This window comes from Pantherophis guttatus, chromosome 1, assembly GCF_059756535.1.
Source record: "Pantherophis guttatus breed Tessera chromosome 1, ASM5975653v1, whole genome shotgun sequence".
Taxonomy (NCBI): domain Eukaryota; kingdom Metazoa; phylum Chordata; class Lepidosauria; order Squamata; family Colubridae; genus Pantherophis; species Pantherophis guttatus.
This window is the reverse complement of record NC_142063.1, coordinates 300296211-300315016: the sequence shown is the minus strand read 5'-3', so window position 1 is coordinate 300315016 and position 18806 is coordinate 300296211. Positions and strand designations below refer to the sequence as shown.

Here is an 18806-nt window from a genome sequence, read left to right as displayed (position 1 = left end):
ATCCCTTCGCCCTTGCACTACTCAATAAACAACACTGTTCTTTCCAAGATTATAAATGCAAGATGACTTAATGAAAAACTGCACACCCAGTTTAGAATAGAGTCATTTATAACAAGCATGACAAGTTTCAGATTCCAAAATACATAATTGTAAGTTAGGGTTATGTCACTCTGGATTTTGCAAAGATTGCATAACTAGCTTTGTAGCAAGAGCTTGTGTTGTAGTAGTCTAACCAGCCTTGTAATAGGACCACAAAAGGGTGGGAAGGCTATCCCAATTCATTTCAGGCTTTGAAGTGTGAATTGAGAAAAAATGCAGGAAGATCATAAAGCATTTAAAAAGGGGGGGATTGATGTCTTTTTGAATTACAGGTAACCCTCGACTTACGACAACAATTGAGCCCAAAATTTATGTTGCTAAGTGATGAATTTATTAAGTGATTTTTGCCCCATTTTATGACTTTTCTTGCTACAGTTGTTAAGTGAATCACTGCAGTTGTTAAGTTAGTAACATGGTTGTTAAGTGAATCTGGCTTTCCCATTGACTTTGCTTGTCAGAAACTTGCAAAAGGGAATCACATGACCCCAGGACACGGCAGCCATCATAAATATGAACCAGTTGTCAAGCATCCAAATGTAAATCACATGGGGAGGCTGCAACGATCATAAGTGTGAAAAAAACAGTCATAAGTCATTTTTTCAGTACCATTGTTGTTTTGAACAGTCGCTAAATGAACTGTTGTAAGTTGAGGACTACCTGTACATGGTCTTTTAATATACTGCACGAATTAGCTGCTGAGGCTATTTCAGCATGGTTCTCCAAGCTCCAGCCATGCTTGTCAGCACAATTGGACTGATAATCCCACAGTCATCATCATGCCTATCCTTGGCATTTGTTACTTTGGATAGCCTATTAAAACACATACATCCTCAAACACTTTTCATTAGGACCAAATTGAAGTGGGGAAAGTAATACTGTTTACATGGACAAAAGAAAATACCTGTAGTATATTATTTCCAATTAAACATATTATATAAAAAGGAAGCATATGGATTCTTTGTTTTGGGGACAGTGGTAAATAAACTAAATAAAACTTGTCAAACTGGAGAAAAATCACCAAAATAAAACACTGGAATAGATGTGTCTGTGTATATGTAGTGAAAGAAAGAGAAGACATGGGAAAAGAGAGGAATGGAAAGTTGAATAACAAAGTAATTGAAGGAGGATTAAGCAAGAAAAGGTTTTAAGCCAAGAATGAGGAAGTTAAACCAAAAAAAAATAATTAGTTGATTATCAACAAAACTAATTGCTAATATACACAATGCTCAGAAAGAAAATATGGAGTCACCATATAATATAATTGCATTAACAATAAATAAATATCCACCTATATCCTTTTTTCATTTTTCTAATTTACAACCATTCCATTCTTTCAAAAATCTGATTGGAATGACCAATCTCATCTTTTCATCTGCCAAAACCTTAAGTTAACAGTCATCTATATTAATAGCTATTGATATCCCAAACCACCATAAACCTGTAGTTCTTATTTAAAACCAACCAAATTGCCTGCTGTTACTACTGACACTTAATTTTACTATTCAGTTTAGCTCCTTGTGAAAAAATTTCTTTCATTTAATCCCAGGACTAGTTTCTAAGAAAGACTCAAGTTTTAACATTGTGCATGGGGGAAAAAAATATCTATCCCAAAGATGATTTCATTTTGGGCAGCTACAGAACTCTAATTGTGACCCAACTATTCTCTAATCCAGGGGTCTCCAACCTTGTCAACTTTAAGACTTGTGGATTTCAATTCCCAGTTGAAGTTCTGGGAATTCTGGGAGTTGAAGTCCACAAGTCTTAAAATTGACAAGGTTGCAGACCCCTGTTCTATACTATCTAGGTGTAAGCCAAAAATCTGTCTTTCCTCACAGTAACTGGACTTGGGCCATATTCAGCTTTAAATGCAACATCTGAAAAATAGCCCAGAAACAAACTGCTGATCAGTAAATAGCAAAATAATGTGTCCTGGCCTGAAGTCCCAATTATATGAAGGGACCCATCTCCTGGCTATGTTGATGATTGTTGGGGTTTTTTGGGCAGCTGTGTATTTTCATTATGGTGTATGTATGTTTTTAATTTCATCATTGTCCACCACCGATAGTCATTGAGGTAGGCAGCTATATAAATTATATATAACTGCCTATAAATTTATATAAATTTATATAAAGCTATATAAACCGAAGCAGTAGGAGTGAGCTTAAATGGACTCCAGAGGATGGTAGAGGACAGGAAGGCCTGGAGGAATGTTGTCCATGGGGCCGCGATTGGTCAGACACAACTTTGCAACTAACAACAACAACAAATAATACAGGCTGGTTCATTTGGCCAAATAATTCCTTACCCATCAATTATAACTTCATTTCAGTTCTACTAGTGGATTCTAACATTTGGGGGAGGGGGGGTGCCTTGGAATCAGTCGACTGCCTGGAGTTTTCTTGACAAGGTTTTTCAGAAGTGGATTGCCATTGTCTTCATCCTTAGTCAGAGACAGAGTGATTGGCCCTAGATCACCCAGCTGGCTTCATGCCTAAGGCAGGACTAGGATTCAGTCTCCAGGTTTCTAGCTTTATGCCTGGCTCTTTCAATCCCTTAACATAGTATTAATATATTATTCATACATAACCACTTCAATCTGTTTTAAACTTCTGTCTAAAGTGTTTGCTTCCTCCTCGCGTTATTTAAAATATATTTTATTCTGCAGCTTTGGTGGCAGTTCAAATATACAAATGCCTTCAGATTTTTTTTTCAGGGGAAGACACACCCAGTTTCTAATAAAGTATTAGCACCTACTTGTTTACTGCTTTCTCATAGCATTGGGTGTACTTTCGAAATCCCAGGAGTCAACACAGTATCTCATTTACAATATTATCACAACTGTATCAAAAAAAAAAAAAAAACCATGATTGTGCAATTGAAATTCAAAATAAATATACCTGGTTGCAAATAAACATTACATTTGCATTTGGAATTTCTAAAAACAAATGCACGTCGCAGATCAGCAATTAACACACAGAGGAAATTTAGTATTGAGGATGGGATTGTTGATATTGTAGAGCTGTTTCATAAATCTTTGGGACATCCCCATTTGAAATATTGTGTTTGCTTCTGATCACATCATTTTGAAGCTTTGCTTTACAGCTAGAAATGATGTGTCAAACTCATGTCGTCACATGAGGTATCACGACTTTTTTCCCCTAAGCCGGATGTGGGTGCGGCCAGCACGTGACGCAGCCAGTCCATGGGCTGGGAGTTTGACATCCCTGATCTAGGTCAAAAATACTTTCCTAAATGAAGACAAAATTCTTTGTTGGAGCTTTACAGAATTGTGGAGAATATTGGTTTCGTATGATATTTGGAAATATCTAACAAAATAGATAGTAAAAAGTTTCAAAATGATTTAGAGATGCATTATTCAGTTAATTAATATAAACTCTGGTTTTCACTCTTCAGATCCCAACTCCCAGAGCATCTGAAAAATCAAGATAATCCTGGTCCCCATGCTAAACTAAAAGGTGTGGCACAAAAAAAAAAAAAAGGAATGGCAGGAAGACTGATGAAGAAAATAAACTCAAGACACTTCTTTTAAAGTTACAGTCAAAATTTATATTTCCTTGAAATGATATTGAAGTGATTTGTCATAGCACTCTTCTGAGGTTTTCCCCTTTATTTCTCAGTCTAATCTATAATCCTAAAATTTCTTGGTGGCATCCCAGGTGCTAACTAAGCCCAATACTGTTTAATGTTTTGGATCTACCATCATCAGCTAGATTCTGACATCTTAGACTCCAACTACTGTAAAGGTGACTACATATCTGATTACATTTTGTACACTGACTTGTCCAATGCAATAGTCTATTGAGAGTGCTGTGACTAAATGACATCTAAATTTGGGAGTGGGATTTCAGATTCTGTGTATTTATTGCTATTTTAGATTATATTAACGGTTCTGAAGATTACATTTAATTATTTTTAAAATGTATTGTACATGTACAAAATATTGGATCCAACCGTGCAGCCGGGCTTAAATGATCTTTTGTGTCTGCTTAAGCCGAATTGAACCTAGTTATTTGGACGGAAGACAATCAGGAAATTCCAAGGCTTTAGATTAGTTGAACTAAAAAACTTGACAAACATTCTCCTTCCAGCTGGATTGGTGCTTGAGATGTCAAGATAAAATAAAACCTTGTGTATACACTCATACCGATTCTGCATTTAGCCAAACATCAATTTAAATAGTTAACCTCACCAAAGGAATTTTAGCAAGTGAGAGAGATGTTAAAGGGGAGGGGGAGACAAAGGACTGTGCCAGTTATCATAGTTATTTAACAACATTTATTTCCTTCTCAATCTTTAGTTTATATGCAAAGAAACACCACAGCACGACTGGTTTAACAGAAGCTCATTGTTATCGATAGTACTGTAATCAATACAGATATACTATCTCAATCTCCCAAACAATGGTTTCAAACACAACCCCTAGAGTGCAAAAGGTTGCCTCCTCCCTACAGCAAAGCATGTGGATTTGAAGGCTATGCTCCAGAACATTTTAATATATAAATTCAGCAAGTAGAAGAAAAAAAAAATAAGGCTCACATATTTCTAAAACATGGAAGTGGTCTTCACATGGTCAATTTAATGATGTAACCCAAGATCATACAAATGAATGAAAGCTCCCATCATCAGTAAGGCTACAATTGGTTTAACATAGAAAAACGAGAATATGATCAAATACCTTATTTCAGGCACATGAAGTATTAGTACCGTTCAATCCACCAAGAGGCAATGAGATAGTGAAAGATAGAAACAATCTACATTATAATATTCAATAATTGTTCTGTAAACATAAGCCAGAGTCCCAAAAATGCTACATTGAGGCTGTTGGGAAATTAAAGCAGCATATTTAAATATTCTACTTAATACCCTTACATATGCAATACATGTTTCATAAAACTTTTAAAAAATCAAAAAAGGAGATGCAAAGTTAAAATGATTTCCCCCTTCAAGGAGAAGTGTCAAAAAGTGCATTTTTCCCCAGTTTCCCATTAACTCAATGGACTCAGTACTCAGTTCTCTCCAAAACAGGCCCCAACTACAAACTGCTTTACATATAGCAAAAGTTTGCCCAGTGCTCGTGGCTGAAAGGCAAACCTTAACAAAGATCTGGAGCAGTAGTTCTTTCAAGTAGTTTTGAAGCATTCTGCAAATTTTCGGTAACACTTTTGAACACATTGTCCTGCCTTAGAAAGACATATCTTTCTTTTACAGGCTACTCCTTCAAACACTTAAGTAGTGAAAGATAATCAAGTCATTTACCATCATTTGAGTATTTACGTGTTACATATCATAGTGTGACACAGCACTTGCTCAATTGTGCATTTGTGATTAAAAACACACGGCACATGATGGATATATATATATATATACACTATAACTTCTGGAGGGGGGAATCATGTGAAATTTTATCAAAATAGATTCACGGAGCAATCTCACAGTTATTGTACAACTGATAATTATCACAAAAACACATATTAAGCAGAGTGTGTCCTCTATCACTGGTGTAACTCTAATTGAAACATCCCCCTACATACCGTGACAATCAGAAAAAAAGACTTGCAAAATTGGCCCCATTATTCAATATGATCAAGTTCATAAAGAAAGAAGCATCCTGTAGTTAAAAGATATTCAAGATGTTCAATTTTATTTAAAATATAACTAGGAAATGACCTGGCTAATATTCCTGAAACATTACCTGTGAAAATAGGTATGATACAACATATTCTGCCACAAAAACAAGCTGATGTATAATTAAAAGGAGGACCAAACCTGACAACTATGTAAAATGCTTTCCTATTTTATCACTGTATTAATATACTCAAAATAGTAGCTAAACATCATGCTTTACTGAGATGGTGCAGCAATTTCTTTTCAGAGGAAATAAAAATCAGAAACAGCCCATTACTATATATTCCATTGTGTACACAAACTAACCTAAATAAAATCAGCCAGTTCATGCTAAGAAGTTTAAAAGTGAGGCTTGTAATTTTTAATAAATACAAACTAAAGCATTCAAAAATTATGAAGCTTTAGCTGTAAGACTTCTAATTTATATTTTATAATATTTAGTTTTTTTGTGTATTCATACATACATACATGCTTGCACATTTCTAGTTCTGGCTCTGTGAATATTACATTGTCCATAGAATAGAAAACCATGAGATTTTCAAAATGTTTTTTTTTTTCCAATCAGGCTAGCAACATGAGAATTATATCACACAATTATTTCATGCTTTGGAATGATGTATGGAAACTAATTATGAATATTAACAAGTGGCCTTTAAACAAAAGAAACACAAATGTTTTGCTTATATTTGATCATTCTAGAAGTAAAATGTAACACACCATAATGTTAACTATGCAATATTTTTATTTTGTAATATAAAGACGGACTGCAACACTTACCACACCTCCATCTTTCTTTGTTGGCCTTTCTCTATGTGTTTTAGAATCTTTAACTATTGGGGGGAAATGTTAATAGTTCCAAAATGCTTCAGTACTGATATTGTCAAGTGAGAATTTGTAATCAGCCCTACTTTGCAGATTAAAACTTGTAACCAGTGGAATCATGTTTAAGAAGCTAGAGTAGGATTATAAATCCATGTACAAGTGACTAACAGAATTGAGATGTTCTCCTCTACTTTATTTTACAAAGTATTTTGTGGAACTGCTTTTAAAACCTTCCAAAGACTGAATTAGGCAGGAATTGTGTCGGACTACGCAAACTGTCACAGGTAAGAGTACTGACTGCTGTTCAGACATCACAATCATTATTCATAGTAGTGTCCAGCAATCTAGTGCTTTCAAAACATTTTGAACTAATTTATCCCATTGCTCTTAACTATTGAGTATATTACTGTAGAATGTAGATGCTTGAAATCATCTGGAATATAGTTGGAGAAAATGGATTTACTACCGTATAATTGGAATAAAGATTTTGTCTTGCATGCCTTCCAGCTCCCTCTCTTATGTGGCCAAAAGAAAAACCAGAAGTATTTGCTTCTCTTTTGATAAATCACTTTTTGGCTTTCCCAAAGCTGACTATGGCTAGCAGTAACCATATTTCTCTGTAACAATTCCATCCAACTCAATCCCGTTCCTTGAATTTTTGAATTCCATGAATGTTATTTTGAAAATAAATTAAGATAATGGTTTAGGATTTGGGTAGAACACTAAAGTGAAGCTAATAAGCAAAAATTTATCATTAGTTCTCATGGATGGGCTGGAGACAATGGGTGTGCCCATCAGCTCCAAGTTTGCTGCAATTCATTCCCGGTGCACAAATAAAATGTATCATGATATCTGAACCAATACTGCAGACAGCAATCTTGTTCCATCGGCTGCTGTCTAGAATTCACTATGAATTGAATAGTTCAGCTAAGTAATTTTATCCAACAAAAAAATAAATGGCTCAGTTAAGTCATAAATATGTTTACAAAAGTAAGAAATATATTAAATTTTTAGCAAATATATGCTGATGAATTTGATCTGTTACATTTTTTCCATTTTTTTACTTAAAATTATCAGATGCATTATCTCTATTCCAGTACACCACAGATAACACTGCTAAGACAGAGACCAGCTCCGGCTCTCTAGTCCCAGCAAACTCTATTATAGAGTTTAAATTCTAAGATTTATATAATAAGGAAGAAAGGAAAGGAGAAAAGAAGTGTAACCTATTTTTGTCTTACATCTTACAGTCCAGGTGATATGCAAGTAATTTTCCAATTCATATTTAGTAAGCTGATATCATAGGTCCAATACAAATATGGGATATTTGTCAATGGGCAAATTTTAAATTGTCATTATTAATGCTACATAGTATATTTATTTTAAAATAGTATTCATTTTCATCTAATAGGAAATGTAAACCACATGCTAAGTGGTTAAACTTTTGAAAAGATTCTGTCAAGTTTGGTGTCCTCTTCCAATAGTTGTACTTTTTAAAAAGGTCACACACGCACAAATCAACAAGCAGAAAGAACAATCCCAATAAGAAGCTTAATACAAACTAATTTCAGGGAAAAAGGGATTATTGAAGAATCATTTTAATTTTTAATTCAATCCATCAGGCATAAAGTTGAAACTGGTTCTGCATTAATGTTGTGTCATTTAGCCTCAAGTTAACACAAACGTTATGTTGTGTCAGGACGGCATGTTCTTTTCAACAGGATTTCACTGTGGTAACAAGGACAGAACTTCAATTACTACATTTCTTTGCAACTTCTTTTTAATAACAGTCTTCTTTTTTCTTGCAATTAATTTGTAGTTGAAGCCATACTTCATTCAGCATAACTTTAGAAATTACAAAGATGATTCAAACTGTTTGTTGGGGTTAGGCTCTGCTTCTAATTTTACAGCAGGTATGCATTCTGATTTAGTCCTCCGGGCTTTGTGATGTGGAGAGTCAATAACTATTTCGGAGCAAGAAATACTAACTGAAGGGGACTTTTCTAACTTCTTTCCCGTAGCCTTTTCCACAGTCCCACAACACTGCTTCAGAGCACACTGGGTTCTGCAGGGAAGTTCACATTTACTTACACCTTCATCAGACCTTACAATGACAAATTCAGGCTGAATGGTTGTTGCATGTATCCCTTCATCATGAAAAATCTCCTTAATATCTTTTGCCACTTTCATGTAGGATTCTGGATCCTTACATTTTATATGAGCAGTGCCAATTATCCTGCTTCCTGCCAGCTGCCAAACATGCAATTCATGGACAGCTTCTACATCTTCCAGCTTACGGAGTTTCTCATTTAAAGAGCGAATATCAATTTGCTTAGGAACAGTTTGCAAAAGAATAAGAGCAGATTCTTTAAGCAGAGGATAAGTAGTATAGAGTAGAATGCAAACCATGATCAGACAAAGTGAAGGATCTAAATACAGAACCCAACAAGGACCAGCTACAGGGATTTCCTCTACTGGAGAAAACTGAGTCAAGTTTGTACAGGGGTCATTAACACAAAAATTGATGCATTCCCCATCCTCCGGGCATGGAGTCCAGTAAGAGTAAAATATTATGGCATTCACTACTACAATAACTGAACCCAAGGCATCTCCAAGAACATGAAGGAACACTCCACGCATATTGAGCTGACCACTGGTATCTTCGTCGATCTCCATGTCTATAGAGGTGGGACTGCTAATATTTCCATTTGGTTGCAGTTCCATTTGGCTGTCTTTTACTACATCACCTGCAAAGACAAGAGCAACATTGTTATGCAAATATGAAATCGGTGATGACTGAGTAAGCAACATTACATTAATGTAGTCAGTGAAGGAGATCAATTAAAAATAGTAGTTTTCTTAGCAGAAATCTGGATTCAAAAGTATTTAAGTTATTATGTCTGCCTTATGGTGACATTAAAGATCTCTTCAGGGTTCTAGAACAGGGAGCTTCAACTTTTTCCATAACCTGGGCCTATTTACAGCCATGTAACAGAAGGCTCAATGTTTTAGCAAGTAATCAAAATTATTCTCCTTTCAAAATATTCTAATTTTAAGTGGTAAACTAGAATAGAATGTTATGCAGGACTGCTGATGCAATCCTTTTCAAGTTGGACAAATGGTTCTCTGGGTCCTGACATTAGCTTCAGACCAAAGCTTCAAAGAAGCAATCACCAATTTAGTTGCTTTCAGAATACTTGGCATCAACTACTATAATCCCCAGCCACACTGTCAACTGTCTAATATTTAAGGGAGTCAGCTAGCAGTTCTGAAGAATTCCACATTGGGAAAGGCTGCTTTATGATTCACAGCCAATCTCTTTGCTCAAGCACTCATTAAATTTCCTAGATTTATTAAACTAATTAAAGCAAAATTCTAATCATCATAGTTAGAGATGAATAAAAGGAAAAAAAGAATATCTAGGCATATACTGAAAGTTTTGGAGAAACAGCTGAGAAATTTGCTATTTTCAAAAATCTGTTCTCTTGAGCATAATCAACCATTTATTTTCAAAAAATGAGACATCCACTGTAACATACATACACAGAAAAACTATTACTGCAGAGATACAATAGTTTATATATGCCTGAATGCATACTCACACTGACATATCAAGGATACAGGGGAAATTATCAGGCAAAAGGAGAGAGAATTGTTTAAGGAAAATGAAAGCTAATGCCCTTCACTGTTGATGATTCTAGTATATGAGAGTTCAAATCAAAACATCAGAACATCAGTTAGCATATCCTGACCATCACTATATACTGTTAAATGTAATAACTGATACAACTGGTATTCCATCACTTTTCACAGGTGAAATACAAAGTATTCTGGATTTGGTATCAGGTTTTGCTTCCAATCACACTAGTATCCTAAACTAATTCACAACGATCCAGGAAATGATTTCGATCAATATATCTTCTCCTTGTAAAACTTAGCACTACTTCCAGTGAATTCTCCTCCCAGAAGATGGGGTGGAGGGAAGGGAGACAAACTTTTCTATTCAGGGAAGTTTGGCAGTTTCCGAACTTTATTCATGTTTGCTTTTCAAGTGATTTTGAGAAGCAAGAATTCCATGGCTGGCTCCAATGGTTGAAAAAGAGAAGAAGGAGTAAATCAATTTAAAAAGTTGCAGGGAAATTAAAGAAAGTAGTCATTGTTCTTTCCTCTAGCTAGGCCCCATGTGGTTAGGCTGAATTATGGTGGAAAACCACCTGCTATGGATTAAATATATAGGAAGAAACTAGAGGCACTTTCACATGTGCACTATGCATAATCGCATATACTCATGAACCTGGCCTCTCAATGGTTAGTCCCCGAGGATATGCTAGAAATGGACGTGATCTGCTCAAGCCCCCCGCCCCCCAAGGAAAGCCTTAGTCACAGTGCCTAATTTTTAAAAAGTGACAATTGAAGCCAATAAAAATAAAAAGGAAATTACAAAGTGAAAGTATTACACACACAAAAATGCCAAAAATACGAGGATGAAGTAGCATTTGCTACAAAAAAAGGTCCTGAAAGAAGATAGGTCATTTACATTACAGAAAGCAAAGAAAAGGACAAAATGATGAAGCACCATCATCATCTGAGAAAAATCTACACTTAGAATCTCACTGTTCTGAGCTTTCCAAAAAAGGTTGTTTATTTGAACATCATATAACAGACTAAATTTAATTTCTTTCACATCAAATAATACTGTCCAAATTCAGCACATGCTGACTATAGTAAGATAAAATGCAAAACATATCGTAATTATTGTACAGGAAAATTTGCATTCAGTATTTTTTTTCCCAGAAAACCCACATCTTGGGGGAGGAACTATATAAAACTGCAGGTTGAACAGGAGAGAATGAAAACTGCCTTTTTGCCCACACTCTCAGTGACATTCTAAATTTGGATAGCAGCATTCTGCAGGCAAAAAAATAAGCAATTGTTTTCATGCTGAAAAACAAAAATGACAAAACAGCCATTATATCAAGAGAGACCATTTGTCTGTGTGTTGTATTACAAAATGAGTTTTAAGAGTAGTTATGTTGCAGATGCTGATGACAAGAACGCTATTGGCTCAATGATTCCAGCAATGTAACCGGTGGAACTTGAATCATCTCCCACACTCATTTCATTAAATTGACTCCACCTCTATAATGATTTTTACAACTCCCAATGATGGAGATCAAGAGTTACATTTATGGGTGCTGAAAACAAATTATGTATGTATTAATATACCAGGAATGCTCCTAGCTAAAGATGTGAGCCTAAAACTTTCAAGCTTTAACAGCCATTACAGGAACTTCTTAAGGAGACATGTTTATTCTTAGAACCAAAACTCCATGAATAGGGTTTGGAAGACAAACTACCATGATGACAATGTTATCTTCAGGCTAAGAGTCATCCCAACAGAACTATTGTCAGGGTACTTTTATGCCTCACTAGTAATCTGAAAAAACTAGATTAAATAATCTGGGTTACCCATAAATACCATAATTTTGAAAAGCATTTCCAGCATCATCTTCCCAAGATAGAACTAGTTTTTAAGTGGGGGAAGGGGACAAATACAGCTGCAAAATCACACTGGCACAATGGATCTTATTGCATAAATCAGCCAACAATGATCCCAAGGCCAAATGCAAACTTCTAAGAAAATCAATTGCTTACATAAATAATTTATGCCAAGAGATGAACAGTGGCAATAAATCCTACCAGCCAATCTGCTTTAGAAATTATCTCAGAACTGATTAAATTATGAATAAATCAACATTTCTATATTAAACTAAATTACAATTACATTAACTATAGAATATTGCCAGAGGAATTAATTTCCATGGCAGGGAATAAGTTCCTCATCTGCAATGTAGTCTAGCCCTTAAAGGAACAATTCTGCATTTATTTTATTATATTTATATTCTGCCTTTCATTCAGAAGATAAAAGTGCCATACACAGCACTTGCAATTCCTATTTTTCCCAAAACCCATTCTGTGAAATATGTTGGCCTAAGAGGATAGCAACATCCCTAAAGCCACCCAATGAACTTCCATGGCAGAGAGTGGAGTGGAAATTAAAAGCAAACACACAACACTAGCTCTCAAATAACAATCCATATAATTTTGTCAAAAAAAAGTGGATGATTTGATGATTAAATCTCTAATGACAGCAGACTTAGAAAACTCGGTGACCTGTGTTGATGGCTTATCAATATTTCATGTTGGTAAAAAAATCTATAGACTACATAATTGGTAAAGAATGACAAATATTCTGTGTATGCTTAGAGAGAACTGCATACCAGATCTACCATGACAGCTGCTGTCTATGTATAATATACTTTCTAGTATAATTAAGTTCTATGTTAAATTTTGCTGCTGTAAAAAAAAATCAACCAATAAGAACCCACATTACATAAAGGCTGCTAGTTGTTGAGATATATGGAAGAAAAGTGCAAGAAAAGAGGAACACTGAAGTAATTCTCTTCTATACAAGGCACATTAATTTTAATTACTTTAAATTCACTACAACAAAGTTATCTAAAACCTTTCCGAATATTTATTATTCTCTTTTAGTGAAAGTGGGGTTCAGGAACAGTTTTGTTCTTGAATAATTAATGACCATTTCCCATATTCTGGGTTTTCAGAATTCAGTCCGATTATAGTAAAATGAAGTACAAGAAGCCTTCTCTTTATGGCCCAATGAAGAATCCTGGAAAAGCCTATAGCAATATTTAAGATTGGAAGATCTAGGAAATGTGGTGAGCAAATGTATTAATATAATAATTAGGGAAAAAGTTGCAATCTCCCAAAGCGAAAGATGCTCAAAAGTGTCTGCTGGGGCATGATGAGGTAACAGTAACCATGGCAGTGGGTTGCCAAGACAGTAAATTAGGGTCAGCATGGCACAATCTCACAGGAAAGACAGATCAGCAAAGGATAAAATCTCTTGCCATTGATCAGCCCAAGGGGAAATTTCCAACTTTGGGTCAGGAGGGCTTGGTGTGTCTTATGATCCTTTTATCACCTTGATGATATGGATTTCAAGCCCAAGGTTTTTCCACTGGTTTAAGAAGAGCCCTTTCTGATGCAGGCTGGGATCTCGGTACCCCTGGACACCATCAGATCATCTGCACCCCACCCCACCCCTTCCTCAACCTCAGCTCACCCAGCTTCTCCAGGCTGACTCCATTGGAGCTGTTGAAATTGTCCACCAGGGTGTTGGTCTCCTCTTCTTTATGTAGGTCGCCGGGAGACGGCTCCGCCTTGCCGCCTCGGGAACCGCTCCGCCGGTGGCTTCCCCCGCCGTTCCCGCCATGCGAATGGCCGTGGCCGCCGCCGCCGCCGTGCTGGTGGAAGAGGCAGAGCCCCAGGACGTTGATGAGCAGCCCGGCGGCCCCGACGCCGATGACCACCAAGGGCTGCTCGATCTCATGGGGTTCGGTGAAGCGCTCGATGGCTTCCAGGAAGATGGTGAAGCAGAGGGCGGTCAGGAAGACGGCGTTGACCAGGGCGCCCATCACCTCGGCCCGCACCCAACCGAAGGTGTTCTTCTTGGTGGCGCGGGTGCGCTGGGCGAAGCGCACGGCCACCAGGGCCACCACCAGGGCCATCACGTCGGAGAGCATGTGGAAGGAGTCGGAGAGCATGGCCAGCGACGACGTCAGCCGGCTCACCACCACCTCCACCACGAAGAAGCCGAAAGTCAGCGCCAGCATGCACATCAGGCGAACCCGCCGGCGGCCGTGCTGCCGCCGAGCCGGCCGCTCGCCCGGACTCTCCACGCCCATGCTGCCGGCCTGCGGAGCCACTCAGCCGCTTAGCAAAGGCGCCGCTGCCGCAACCAAACCCGGAGCGGGGGAAGCAACACCTCTCGTCAGGCGCCGCCGGTGAAATCACCCTTCTCGACGCGGCTAGTCTCCGCAGTAATCCTCCAACCGTGCCGGGGCTTCTGCTCTCCCCGCGGGCCGGAAGGGTTGCTGCGATCGTCGCTATCGACAAACCGCCTCTCTGAGCCGCCGCGCCGTCTCCCTTCTATATAGCCCGCGTTCCAAGAAGCGGCGGCAACCACCCCGCCGCTCTTTGCAGACGGTTTGAAACTAAACTTTGCACCCGAACCCGCTAACACTCCTTTCCACACGGAACCCCAGAGCCACCCGCCGTTAGGCTCCGCCTATCTGGATCTTTTTCATTGGCTACGACCCCGGCAACCGGGCGGCACCACTCACACCTCCCGGCGGGATTGGCCTCTGGGGATAGTCTCGACAAACCATCCACCGTGCCTCCAGATGGCTTTCCTATTGGCCTGGCTTACCTCAGGCTTTTCGGAGGTCCCGCCTTAAGAGGCGGGGCGATCGTTTTGATTGGAACAAATCCTCGGTCGCGATGTATATCATCCTATCAATCTCCCTCTTTGGGGCCGCCTCCGAAAGAGGTTTTTTTTTTTTTTCGGGACTGGTGCAAAAGGTGGTGGCGGGTAGCGAGCGGAACGATTCCTTTTTTTTTTTTCCCTCCCGCCCTTCCCCCTCAACCCAGCCTTCGGCCTGGCTTTCCACACGCCCCGCCAAGCGGAGGCGGCCGTTCCTTCTGCAGAAACTGCTTAAGCGCCCGGCCCGAACTTCCCCTTTTCCCTCAGTGACACTGACAGCTCTCCCCCACCTCCGCGTCTTGCCACCGCACCATGACGTGGAATAAGACCGGAGGGGGGAAGGAGTGGGTGGGGGCGGGCAGGACGAGTTGAAACCTGCCCGGAGTGCACCCGACACGGCAGGCGCAGCCCTCCTCCCGCAAAAGCCCTGTGGTGGGATCCGTATCTGCCGAATTAACCCTGCTTGGGTGTGAAATAAAGAAAACTGCTGAGGTTCGCATCCTGCCTCTTTCCTGCAAAGGAAGCTCAGACCGGGATGCGTAGCTGCCCTACGTGCTATTCTCATGACATTCCTGAGGATGTATTTTAAGATGAGAGAAGAGGAGCGGCCCTCCCGTCCTCCCCTGAGGCCTCAAGAAGGACATGAATTTAATTTTCTTAGTGCAACTAACTCTGAATGCCTTATGTGATTGGATTGGTTTGAAAAGGCTTCCAAAGAGACCTGTTAAATTCGGTGGAAAATCGCATCAAGCAACAACTACACAGTTTGCAGCCACAACTTTCCAACCCAGTGTTTTAACCACTATCCCAAACTGTCTCCTTAGCTTTTTTGGATGCTATAAGCATTGAACGGGGTCTCTGGGATTGAACAATGTTCATTCACCCAGCCTATCACAAGGAACGCATGAAGTGCCTAGGAAAGGGATGGGTTTGTGGTTGCAGCTTGGGTTTTTCCTTTCTGGGGTGCTACTTTTTTTTTTTCTGTGTCACACCAGGTGGCAGCACCTGGCTGATAGAAAAAGGCTAAGTGGGGTCAGACCCAGATGGTGGGAGTTTCCGTGGAAATACTGAGATTTTGGAATACATACAGACATACATACCATGGAAGGAGACAGACAGACATACCCTGGAAGGACACAATGGAAACAATTTCATTGCTGCAAAGTTGATAGTTGTGTCCAAGATCAGAGATTGAATGCAGCCCTACAGAGTCTTCACCTTTAAAGTTATTTTCTATGCTGAGATAACATTGCAAAGGATAAAACAGTAAAGATACTTGGGTCATAACCTTTCTTTTTTATGTAACTTTATTGATTTTCAAAAACAGAATTAGAAGTTAGACAAGAACAGGAAGGCAATTGAAAACAAGGATTCAAGAACATTGACTAGCAGTTAAACAACACACAACACCAGTTCAATTGGGAAGGAACAAAAATTATTGTTCATGTCAACACCCGCCATACATGAATTTATTGAAACCTGGTATTCTACTAAAGGAGTAATTAACAAACATTGATTTAGATCCAGCATATGAATACATAAGAAACCAGACCATTCGGATGACCAATCAGCAAGAGAACCAATCAGCTGCCCAAAATTTAAATATAGCTCCAAACGAACAACCAATCACACAACCACACCAGTGCACAAGACATATATAAGCTAAAGAGGAATAGGACAAGAAAATCCGCTGCTGATGTTACCTAATCTGGTAACAAAATGTTCAGGAATTAAATGTCAAGTTCAGAGAGCAAACCACTGCCAAAATCTAAAACCTGAGCTACAAGTATTTTCTATTATTTCAAAGAATAAAAAGAGTTGAAAAATAAAAAAAATTAAGGGAAATAAAAAGTGCAAAAAAAATCTTTTTTGCATGTTCATTTTTCTTTCTTTTTCCTTTTCTATTTCTTTTCGCACTTCTATATTCTGTCTTGTTCTTTTCGCATAACTTTTATTTTTATGCTTTCTGTTGCTATTACTATCATTTAGTAACCATTCAAAGTTACAAGGGCACTAAAATTGACTTATAGTTCTTTTTTGCATGACCTTTATAGCATCTCCATGGTCACATTTGTATAGTTGGCAACTGGAAGGTGTTTATGACAGTTGCAGTGTCCTGAGGACATGTGATCACTTTTTGCAACCTGACAAGCAAAGTCAATGGGAAAGTCAGTTACTTAACAAATGTTGTAACTAATGTAACACTGCAGTATTTCACTTAACAGGTTTGGCAAGAAAGGTTGTAAAATGAGGCAAAACTCACTTAACAACTGCCTTACTTAGTAATGGAAATTTGGAGCTCAACTGTGGTCGTACATTGAACACTAGCTGTATGTGCTTCGTTGATTGCAGAAAGGCTTTTGATGGTATCAATCACATAAAGCTATGGAAAATTCTGAAAAAATGGGACTCCCAAAACATCTCGTATTCCTGAGAGAATTAATTTAATTTGTACTAATAATATACTTACTTTCTGTATGAGTTAGATACAGTATGAGTTAAACACAGATTTTCACACTAATTACACTATTTAGTTCCCAAGATATTCCTCCTATATGTAGAAGCCATACTGATCTGAAATTGGCTCTTTCCTTCAGTGTCCTTACAATATTGTGGCTTTTGTCTACAGTTTGGGAAGTTGAATTAAGTATTGGTGCAAGTGTTACTCTGAAGGAAACACTGAAAAGACAGTTTTTCAATATTTCCTCTCAAACTGTGGGGTAAACAATTTCCCTCTTGTAACCAAGCCATCATTGTGCTTTGCCACTATCCTCATCCTTTCCAGCTGCTCTGAAAGATAACTTTATAACCTGGTCAACAGTAGCCCATAGCTGATTTTTTTTAAAGAAGTGTCTATGAAACACAAGCATGATAGGGGAGATAAGAAGGAAGAAAGTAGTTGGCTGCAATGTTTTATACTGTTGTCTTGAGGCAGATGGAACAGCTAGCAGTACTGGAGAACAAGAGCCAATAGCGGGAACTATTGCAGCAGGAGAAGACTGCAGAGAAGGATGAGGATGGTGTGGAAGTATTCTTGCATCTTCTGTGTTGCTTTGTTTTTCCTGCACATAAAAAGAACATCTCGTCACCCAGAAATGTCACAATGGGACACCCAGGAGAGTCCTTCTCTTTAGCTGTGTTTCAGTAATTGCATGCTTTACGGCCTTTACCTGAATCTTTAGATTTCTTCACAGATTTGCAAATCTCCTTTTTCATCACTTGCAGTCTTGCCTGTGTCAAAGTTAGAGCAGACAACTGCATTTGGTGTGTGTGTGGAGGGGAATCATTAGCTTTTCTTTTTCTTTCTCTGGACTTCCTTTGCAAATAACTATGCAGGCCTCATCTTGTTCAAATGGTAAGGAAATAACTTTTATACTAGGAAAGAAAGGGAGTTGTGAGTTGGCCATTTGGATATCAGTATACTGATCAGAACAAAAGAAAGTACAGTCAGAACATCCTGAAACTGTTTGCTTTTCAATCTGTTTGAAATAATGTTTGAAGGTGTCTTTTAGGAAAGAAGGTTATTGTATTCTACTAGCAAACTTAATCATTTGAAACAAGTAGTTCATATCTGCTGTTTTAACTCATTACTATGTGTCTGAGAAGGCTTAGTAAAATTAATAATCACATATAGAATAATCAGGTAAGCCAGGAAAGTTTTGGAAAGTTAAAAAGGATTTAGATCAAGGGTGTCATACTGGAGGCCCATGGGCCGGATTCATCACGCGCAGGCCACACCCACCCCAACTCCGCGAATGAGAAAAAGTCGCGAAACATCACATGACGGCAATGTGAAACGGCAAGTTTGACACCTGTGACTTAGATTCAATTAGCATACTTTTAAATTGTAAAAAAATGATAAATGGTCTATATCAGGGCTGTCAAACTTCCG

General features: G+C 38.4%; 1 protein-coding gene across 1 annotated transcript; it reads right to left on the bottom strand.

Annotated features, from left to right (window-relative positions):
• Positions 1-4372: 4372 nt before the first annotated feature.
• SLC30A1 (solute carrier family 30 member 1) lies at positions 4373-18288 on the bottom strand. Its single transcript, XM_034427765.3, has 2 exons — positions 13715-18288; positions 4373-9314 (listed from the first exon to the last, which is right to left on the bottom strand). Exons 1-2 carry the CDS (start codon positions 14334-14336, stop codon positions 8422-8424), a joined length of 1515 nt encoding a protein of 504 aa, XP_034283656.1. The 5' UTR covers positions 14337-18288; the 3' UTR covers positions 4373-8421.
• Positions 18289-18806: the final 518 nt, after the last annotated feature.